Genomic DNA, 10,173 nt, shown 5'->3' on the forward strand with positions numbered 1-10,173 from the left:
GCATTTCAGAACTCAACTTTTTTTCTTTCTTTTGAAGAGCATCTTTTTCTGAGGAATGCTATTTCCTGGCACCACACAATCTTGGTCAAGTGAGTCAGTATGATTTGTGTGTATTTAAAAATTTTTTTTCAACATCAAGTGGCCCCAACTTACAGAGAAAAAGTGGGCCCAGGTATCAGTTTGATATTAGGGTTTTTCCCCTTGCTTGAAAGGGGCTTTAAATACAACGAGGCTGGAAGGTGTCTGCAGGTCCAGGTCCAGTCTCCTGTCAAGATGCTTCTGGCAGCAGTCCTAACCTCTACCCTGCTCCTCTTCTGCTCTGTGGAGAGCAGAGTGTGTTCTTTCTCGACAACAATCTTATATGTGACCTCCCTGCTCGAGCAACTGCAGGTAAGTGCCAGGGCTGCAGGGAAAGCTTGGCATCGACAGGGAAAGAGATCCTGGAGGGAAAACAACATGGGCTACTCACGGTGGCTTTTCACCTCTCTCCCTTCAGAAAGATCCCTTGTCTGGATGCAGCTGTGACACCAATGTGAGTGAATGCCCCGTAGAAAATGTGTCACACCGATTTTAAGGTGCATACCTGGAACGTTCACGCTGAGATTTGTCTTTTGCAGGTGACCAGTTGTTTGTGTCTGCCCATCCCTTCTGTAAGTATGCAAACACAGAATAATGATGGCTCTGTTTGATATTTTTAAATTAGGAGTCGTTACTTAATGGCAATTGTTACAGATCAACATTCTCTTTTAAAACCACACTCTTAAAATTTTATCCTATGGAGACATTTCTCAGCAGTTAGCATTATAACCGTGGAGTACTTTGAATGTTTTTTAGTTACTTTAAAAACAAATATTTGAGTATCTTTTACAACAAATGGCCCTGCATACAATGAAATCAAACGAGAGCTGATATAATATAGGCCATCTAATGAATATAGGAAGTGATATAATATTGCTTTCTAATCCATTTGTAGAAAAATTGCAGGGTTGTTTAGCAATATAAATGAAATCATTCTACTTTAAAATATATAATAGGTACTATGTATCTATAGAATATCTATGTTATACTATGAAAGTACTGTATCTTGCTTCCTTCTTCCCTCCTTCTCTCCCTTCTCCCCCTGCCCCCTCCACTTTTTTTCCTCTATGGCTGCTGTGTATGTGGTTCCAGTGACCCTCTGAGAGGACAGTGTAGGGAATGAAGGGGGCTCTGTGAGAGAGACCCCCGATTCTGGCAGGGATCCAGTCTGACCTAGCCACTCCTCAGCCAGGCTTCACACTCCCCAGTGGAGGTCAGACATCAGACTATCTTCAGTTGGATGAGAAGAGGTGAAGTAGGGGTGGACCCCACCCAGACAGCCTGGCCTGGCCCAGCCCCCCTGGAATACGAGCCACATCCAAAGGGCGCCTTCTAGTGGCTGGTGCCAAGAGCCTCTATCTTTCTCTAAACTCTCCAACCCATGGCTACTAGATTTCAAGTGGGGGACATCCCTAGGCAAGAGGTATGGAATGCCAATTTGCCAGTGCTTTCAGGAAACTATGTTTCTTGAATGGGACATGTTGCCAATCTCCAGAGAGGGAAAAAGGGACCTCACCTTGAAAAATCCTGAAGCTCATGTCCTAGCTTCACTGAGGGAAACGTGACTCATCAGGCTGCAAAGTCACACTCATTCTCTCCGGTGATTCCTTCTTGAAGCTGTCCTGGGGGGTGTTTCCTTTTCAAATGAATCTTTCATTATTTGCCAGGACAACTGTACCACACCCTGCTTCCAGGAGGGACTGTCCCAAATGGTCAATGTCACCCAGGACACCAGAAAAATATTTCTCCTTCGAGTGAAAAAATCTGTGGAATCTCTAAAGTTCAACAAGTGTCCAGTGAGTTTACATATGTGTTTATAGGTTTTGTGTGACTGATGTGACTGTTGAATAATAGCATCCAAATAGAATCCACCAGCCATTCCACTCTTCTCTGTAGTTTAAAAAAAAAACAATGCTGACACAGATTTGGCCGCATTCTCCTCTCTGCTTATTGGAGAATGAATGAATCCATCCTGATTGTAATTAGAAGGTATAATCAAGAAAACCAGGACTGTGGCTTGCACAGTACTTAATTATCCTAATTTGCTAACGAGATAGATGTACTGGCCTGTGAGTTAAAAGGGATTTTTTTTTGGGGGGGGGGGGATTGGCTGAAAAAGATTTTTAAAGGAAATGTACCCTCACTCGACTGGAGATTGCCACCTGCCCTAAATGCCGGGTGCCATGGCTCTCTGAGTCTCCATCATAAGCATCTGCAGGAAAGAGCAGAAAGCCCAGCGCTCAGCCATGTGACCTTTACCACTGACGACACGTGGTTCTCAGTACTTCAGATACGCTGTTCCATGGTGTATCTGCCTTAGGGAATCATTGTGACATTTGTCCTCCTCACGGTAGAGTGGAGGAGGAAATGGAAGCACAGGGATGTCCACAAATTTACTTGATGCCACATAAGTAAGAAGTGGCAAAGTAGAGGTTGAACTTGAGTCTGTGTGACTCTCAAGTCACTGTGTTAGGAAATGACTTTGGAAGGACAAATCGAAACATTAACAATACATGTTAGCCCTCAAGGAGTCCTGGAAAAGGTAGATACCAACTGGGAACAAGGAAAGATTTAGGATCACCTGGTCTTTTATCTCTACAGTCTTTTTCCTGTGAACAGCCATGCAACCAAACCACAACCGGTAACACCATGACGTTTCTGAGGACTCTCCTGGTAACCTTCCAGAGAGCCAAGAGAGGAATGAGAGGCCAAGCGTGAAGATGCGATGCTATTTATTCTATTTATTGAGTTTTAAAAGCCTTCTCTTTATGTTATTGTCATTTAAAAAAAAAAGCGGAGCAAGAAAGCTCTTCTGAGTCAACATCTGTGGTGACTGTTGGTTTTGAAATTTCATGTCTTTACTTTGGAATAAATAAATGTGGGGGAAAAGAAAAGAACGTAAGTCGATTCGTATTTATTCCTTGCTGACCAGAATAAAGGCAGACAGAAACTTTGTCAAGGGGAAAGATGGATCAAAACCTCCCTGATAAAATAAAATTAAAAAAAAATCAAGACTCGTGCCCCAGAGCTCACTGGAGGCTTGGCCCCTGGCTTGGCAGTAGGCACAATTAGGAAGGGCTCATTTGAAGTCTGCAGCCGGCCACGAGGGAGGCACTGGACTCCAGCTCTGCTGGTTTCCTGGCACCTCCGTGGTGGACCTGAGACAGGAGAGGGCTGCTCTTTGGCAAATGTAAGAGCTCAGCGATTTCTCGGTAATGTAGACAACGTAGCAACAGCATCAGAGCTCAGTGCTGAACTGGGGAACAGGCGAGAAACTCTTGGATCCATTCTGTCCAATCACCAGAAAGCCCTTCAGTTAGCACAGGCCTGGCTGGGGAGCAGGGGCGATGGGAGACAAACCCCCCAGGGGGTCCTTGAGCTACACCCTGTGGCTGGTGTCTCCACTGTGACCCCCATCCTGGCCTCCTGCAGTACTTACCACGTGCCCTCTCCCATCTCTTTGCTGTCAGACAGCAAGCTCCCAGGACATGTATTCCCACTGCCTACCCTGAGATGGCATGGGCCCATGCTCAGTGATGGAGGAGCACTTGGATGAGAGGCTTGCAAGGTGCAAGCCTCTGACATGATGGACACAGTGGATGGGATCCATACTGATATCAAGATGGGGCCTATGTACACCTGGGAAAGAAACAGAACTCAAAGCATGCGGCAGGGGTCTTTCCAACACCTCCAGGCAGGCCTGGGCCAGGGGGTGCACTACCAGCCACTTGGAAGGATGTGAGCTGCCCACTTCCTCGTGGGCCTTCCCAGGCCTGCGATGGACCAGTGGAGGCAAGGTCAGGCCCGGAGTCAAAGGTGGCTTAGAGGCATGGACCTACATCCTCAGTCCTGGAACAAGAGGCTTTTAAAGATAACATCTTTTGTGAAGAAACCTGCTTTGAGGATGACGAAATTCTAACGGCTTTCCCTCCCTGGTAGTCTAGCCCATCCCTGGCTAATTTTCCTACCAATGGTTTAGAAAATTCAGAGGCACTCAAGACAGAGAAACCCCCAAAGGGGTCTCTCTTTGCCCTTCATTCGTACTCACCAGTGTCCAGATTTGGCCAGTCCTGCACACGGTCCTCAGCCAAGGCCAGGTTTGTGGGTCATCTGAGTGGTCCAAGAGGTGGCACTGCCTGTCTCTTTCAGCAATGAGATGTGCACAGGTCTGCCCTGTCCTTGTAGCCTTTCCTATGCTGCACAGGGGTCCAGGGGACAAAGTCAGAGGAACGTCCTATTATCTGGGTGCAGAAATTGGGAGACCATGGTGAGGCAATGCTAAAGGGGTATTTTGTTTGTGTGTGGGGGTGGATTGGGGTTTGAACTCCATGCCTAATGCTTGTTGGGAAGGTGCTCTACTGCAGAGTCGTGCCTCCAGCCTCCCCCGCTTTTTTATAGCACTGGTCACTGTTGAGATTGAGTTTCTTTTCCCATTCCAGAGCTGGCCTAGACCACAAATGTGGCTATTTTAGGCTAGAGATAAGATGCTTCTTTAAAATATATATCTCTACAGCCACCCTGGAAGGCAGTTTGGAGGTGTCCTAGAAAACTGAAAATAGACCTTCCCTATGATCCCGCCATACCACTCCTGGACCTCTACCCAGAGCATCATAACCCAGGATATGATAAGGACACCTGCTCAGCTATGTTCATCTCTGCACTATTCACAATAGCCAAGTGATGGAAACAACCCAGATGCCCTACTGCAGATGGATACAAAAAATGTGGTACATATATACGATGGAATTCTACATAGCCAATAGACAAGATAAAATATGGCATTCGCTGGGAAGTGGATGAAATTCCAGCGAATCATGTTGAGTGAGACAAGTCAAGACCAAAGGAACAAAAGGCGCATGGTCTCCTTGATATGTGGATATTAGATCCAAACAGTACGAGAGCGAGGACTCAATATTCAGGTACCCAAGGTTATGGACATGGTCTTGGAGCTATAAACATAACTACATAGACATAAAAATCTAGGATGGGATATATACTCTATAGACATAATGTTATATAGATTGATATGTATCTATGACATACAAACCCTCAGCTTAATTGCAATTATGTTCTAAAATCTATGTGCCAGTAATTGCATATAGAGATTCCCTTCTTGAATACTTGGTTGTTAAACATGACATTTGAAATATGATATAAAAATCAGTGCTGGAGAAGACGGAAGATGGCGCCGAGACAATAGGGACGCTGCCTAGCTCTCTCCCACAAAAAGAGAGAACCAGGGAATCCCACGAGCCAACTACTTTAAGAAATCCACAACAACAAACTCAAGAAGTAACAGAGAAGGACTCAAACCAGAAAAGAAATCCAGATAAAGCTCACATCCAACTTTCTCAAAGAATTTGGAACGCGAGGACCCCTCCCCCACCCCTCGCCACCGGCTCCGCACCAGGAAAAGCGGTGGCGCCGGAGGGTGATGGGCCGGGCAGCCCCGACCACCCACCACAGCAGCAGCCAGCGGCAGAAGCCAGATGCAGGAAACAGCGCAGACCAGACCAGCAAGCAGCAAGCAGCGGAACCCAGACGCGGACCACAGGCGGCGGCAGAGATCCCAGGGGAGTGAACGATTCTCCAACACCGGGGAACAGCCCACAGCCAAACGCAGAGGGGTGAGTAGCTAGCCCAGCGTGACCCCAAACCCATGGGGAAAGCAGAGCTGGTGGCGAGCTATAGAACTTAAGTCAGACCCCTTCACCCCGCCCGAGAAAGACTGTCAGGAGCAGGGGGGCAAGGAAGTTAGAATCCTGTCCCTTCCCTCAACAGCCCCCTCCCCCAGGCCATTGACTGGAGACTGACAGGCGGGTTGGCGCTAAGACCCAGCACCCCACCAAGGGAGGCGGGGGTGTCCCAGCTCCCACTCTCCCAACAGGTTCCTCTCCCAGGCCTTTGACCAGACACTGACAGGCGGGTTGGCGCTAAGACAGCACCCCACCAAAGGGGGCGGAGGTGTCCCAGCTTACCCGCCCAACAGGCTCCTCTCCCAGGCAACTGGGTCTGGAGAGTGGGGGGCGCTGAGATCCTGCCGTCCAACAGTGGGTGGGGTGTGCAGGAGTCTGGGAAGCAGCATCTGTCTCCCTCAAATCTTCAGCTGGGCATCCTCCAGCTGGGAATCCCCAGCAAGACAGCACCAAGGGGACCCCCCCAGTCACAGACTCTTGGCCAAAGCGGTGGAAACACAACAGGGAACTGAAGGGCCGACCAGCAGCCAAGCTCACCTTCTGAGAACCAGAAAGGCGCGGTCCACCCTTGGAGCCCACGTCCTCGGCTGGGCCCCGCCCCTGGGAACAGAGAGGACACCAGCTGGCCTACCTGAGAGTCCCTGGAAACTCCCAAGCTCCAGACCCTTGCCCGGAGTCCCACCCCTGGAAACAGTGCAGGGAAAGCAACCATCCGCCCAGCCCGCTGATAAAGCAGCGTGCAGACCCATCCCATGGCCCACTGTGATGCCACTGGTTGGGCTGAGAGCTAGTCGTGCAGCAGCACACAGCCTCTGGGAACAGGCCGAACACCTGCAAAAACCGCAAACTCTGACCTAGTCAGCAGAGGAATCAATTTGGCTGAGAACCACAGGTATTCACATATTCCCAGAACCACCGGTCCCAATCCAAGTAAAGACCGCTACCTACTGACCACAGAGCGAACTACAACAGTTCTCAATGCCAAGGAGAGTGCAAAGATGAATTACGACTTACATAAATAATCAAAGTCCCACGCAAAGCCCAAAAGGACACAAGAGCAAAGGGACGAGAGAGATGTCACCATCCCAAGAAATGACACCTGAAGAGACACGAAACCTGACCCAATTCAAGGAGATGATTGTGGACATGACTAAAGAGATTAAAACAGAATTCCAAAAACAATTCCAGGAACTTAAGCAGGAAATCTCCAAAGAGCTCCTCGAATTCAAAAGAGAAATGGAAGAGAAGATTAATACCCTCAGAGCAGACATGATCAGCTCAGTGTCCACACTTCAAGCAAAAATGGAGGCATTAAGCAGCAGATTGACAGAGACGGAGAATAGAACATCAGGAACGGAAGATAAAACACAAGAGCTGGAACAGAGAATCACCACCTTGGAAAAATCAGTCAGAATCTACCAGAGAGAGCTCCAGGAACTGGCAGATGCAGCAAAGAAGTCTAAACTTCGTATAATAGGGATTGGGGAAGGGGCCGAATTCCAGGACAAAGGTATGCAACCTTTATTCACCAAAATCATAGCAGAGAACTTCCCCAACTTCAAAAGGGAAAATACTCATATTATTGAAGGTTTCAGGACCCCAAACAGGCAAGATCCTAGAAGGAACTCATCTGGACATATCATAGTAAAGACATTAGACCCGAATACCAAGGAATTGATCTTAAATGCTGCAAAAACAAAGAAGGAGCTATATTATAATGGGAAGAACATTCGAATTACAGCAGATCTCTCCATGCAAACCCTAAAGCCTTATGGGGAGCTAACCAGCGCTTCCTATGCTAGGTGAGTTGCCCCAAATCCCTGTGCAGGTAAAGGCTTAAGACTGGGTCACCTCCAGTTGGGTTCTGCTTCCAGACCTTTCCATTCGGTTCCATTCTGTCAATATCAAATTGATTCCCTGCTTCTTCTAACCACAGCCTGGGGGTAAAATGGGTTCACCACCACAATACTCAGGATCTCGTCCAGAAATGGGGCAGCGGGGGGAGGAGAGTAATAGGGTTCAGGATTCAAGCTTTTTAACTTTTTTTTTTTTGAAAAGGAATACAAAACTCATGTGCCATATTACATAACACCCGCAGTGGTGCCTGGAGCAAGGTTCTGTAATTCAACGCATCCATGCTCTGCAGAAATGTGTTTTTCACACAAGGCAGTCAAGGTTTGAAGCCAAATGAGTCAAAACATCCCTGAGCTGTCTGAGCTGTTTGGGTTTCAGAATGGTGATACGGGATTGGATTACTGCATCTTTTAATGGCTTTCCCCCCCCTGCTCGGGGCTCACCCACAGTGTATGTGGGGCTGGGTAATTTCCTGGAAGGGCTGGAAAGGACACGGTACTTCCTTTGCATCTGGGTTTTCTGAGTGCCAGCCCCAGAGCTGGCTGCGTCATGCTATCCAATGCGGTCCATGGTGTCGGGAAGGCCCTCTTCCGCCGAGGCCCCCAGGATCACAACGGGACAGACACATGGGTGGTTGGCAATGGTTTCACAGAATGCAATCTGTCACCAGAAGAGATGGACCAGAAAGCGGTAGTAGGTGGCAACTCACTGCCGAAGATTAACTACCAGCATGCTGGTGCTTTCCCTTAGGTCTTCTGACAACAAAGCAAGACCAGAAGTGGAATGTTACAGGAGTCAAGTCTGTCTGCGACCAGAGCAGTGAAGCCAACCATCGTGACTCCCCATCCTGTGCCAGAGGCCTGAGAGGCACCCAGGAGCAACCCTGGACCAAGGAGAGAGGCTGAGCTCTAAGGATCGTGGTTCAAAGCCAGGCGGGGCACCAAAGTCCATGAGGCTCTAATGAACCATCAGAAAACCAGAAGTGGTGCTATGGCTCAAGTGGTAGAATGGCAGCCTTGAGCTGAAGAGCTCAGGGACGGCGTCCAGGCCCAGAGTCCAAGCCCCAGCGCTGACAAGGAAAAAAAGAAAAAAGGAGAGAAAACAGTTACATTGCTGAAGTGCTTCCTGAATACCGGGCACCATTATTAATCATGCTTCCTTGACGGTCTCTCTCATCAACCCTCTGAGCTATGTACTAATTATTATTAGCTGTAATTCTTCCCATTGTATAAGAGGCATACAACTCTGAATGCATCACATTGACAGGCAGTCATTTCCAGGGGCCTGCAGGCCAGTTGTCCCTTGGTCATCCCTCTGTCTGTTCCTCCCTTGACTGTGACACAGAAAGACACTCAAGTCTCAACCCTCAGCTGGGTTGAGAAAGCCAGTCTCAGTTTGTTGAGAATTCTTGTCACAACCACAAAAAAAGGGGCCATACTAAAGCTACCAGCACAATCATGTTCATTGCAGCATTGTTTATCATAGCTATGGAACCAATCCAGGTAGCCCTCAGGAGATGAATGGATCAAGATGTGGTATATAGACACAATGGAATTCTGTGCTTCCATCAGAAAGACTGGCATCGCCCCATTTCTGAGGGAATGGAACCACTTTCCCATTTCTAAGGGAATGAGATTGGGGAAGGTGGGAGAAAAATGAGGGAGAGGGTAACAACGTTAGACAAGAAATGTACTCATTGTCTTATGTATGTAATTATAACCCCTCTGTATATCACCTTGAAATAGAAGTAAATTTTTTAAAGTATTGTTCTAGACTAATATTGGAGTCTGTCAAATTTATTTACTGTATATACTGATGGCCATACCTTATTAATATTATCCTTGGCATGTCCATCTCCAAAGATGAAGCTCTAGTCTCAGTCACGGGGCTATGAAAAATAAGTCAAGAAAGGAGAAGGAAGGAAGCCAGCATTGGGGGTGCTGCAGAGCCTGGGGTGGCAGGCAGCTAAATTTCCAGGGAGGGATGAGAAACAAGAAAAGAGTGCATCAGAACCATGCATGCTAAGACGCCCTCAAAGGTGACAATCTGAAGAACAGAATGCCTCTCCCCACCTCACACCAATGCCTGAATTTTACCCTGAAATGGCAAAATTAAAATCACATCTTCTGCCAACTAGTAGAAAGGAGGCTTGGAAAATAGATCTCTAAATTTAGGTGGGAAAAAGATAAAACTAAACTTTATTTTCTGCACACCTGAGCAGATGGCTTAGCCATTGCAGAATCACTAATTCACACTCGACGAGTGGCTGGTACTCAGGACAGTGAGTAATGGCTGGGATACAAAGCCCAGTGGCCCCTCTCCCTGCTCAGCCAGACTATGGGACACAGTGTTTCTGCAGATGGGTTTCTGGCATTGGGGTGCCCACAGTCCAGACTTCTCTTCAGGAAACCTTTGACTTTAGCTGGGCAGAGCAGACTCCGGGAGTCAAAATCCTGAAGTGCTTTAATCAACAATTCATAGAAAGGTCCTGACAAGGCCATAGGAGCCAAGTATTTATATTTTACTTTGGAGACCAGGCCCAGAA

The 10,173-nt window shown here is 47.7% G+C and overlaps 1 protein-coding gene across 1 annotated transcript; it reads left to right on the forward strand.

Moving 5' to 3' along the window:
* The first annotated feature begins 273 nt into the window (after nucleotides 1-273).
* Nucleotides 274-2,796, forward strand: Il9 (interleukin 9). Its single transcript, XM_090325408.1, has 5 exons — nucleotides 274-390; nucleotides 497-532; nucleotides 618-650; nucleotides 1,746-1,874; nucleotides 2,680-2,796. Exons 1-5 carry the CDS (start codon nucleotides 274-276, stop codon nucleotides 2,794-2,796), a joined length of 432 nt encoding a protein of 143 aa, XP_090181534.1.
* The last annotated feature ends 7,377 nt before the right edge of the window (nucleotides 2,797-10,173 follow it).

Source organism: Megascapheus bottae, chromosome 38, assembly GCF_031878675.1.
Source record: "Megascapheus bottae isolate mThoBot1 chromosome 38, mThoBot2.hap1, whole genome shotgun sequence".
Classification (NCBI taxonomy): Eukaryota; Metazoa; Chordata; class Mammalia; order Rodentia; family Geomyidae; genus Megascapheus; species Megascapheus bottae.

Bases quoted from the DNA above. Each gene is read 5' to 3' on its own strand.
- Il9 (XM_090325408.1), top strand. From the start codon at position 274: ATGCTTCTGGCAGCAGTCCTAACCTCTACCCTGCTCCTCTTCTGCTCT. The intron at 533-617 runs GTGAGTGAATGC...TGTCTTTTGCAG, and splicing joins GATGCAGCTGTGACACCAAT to GTGACCAGTTGTTTGTGTCT. The intron at 1,875-2,679 runs GTGAGTTTACAT...TTATCTCTACAG, and splicing joins TAAAGTTCAACAAGTGTCCA to TCTTTTTCCTGTGAACAGCC.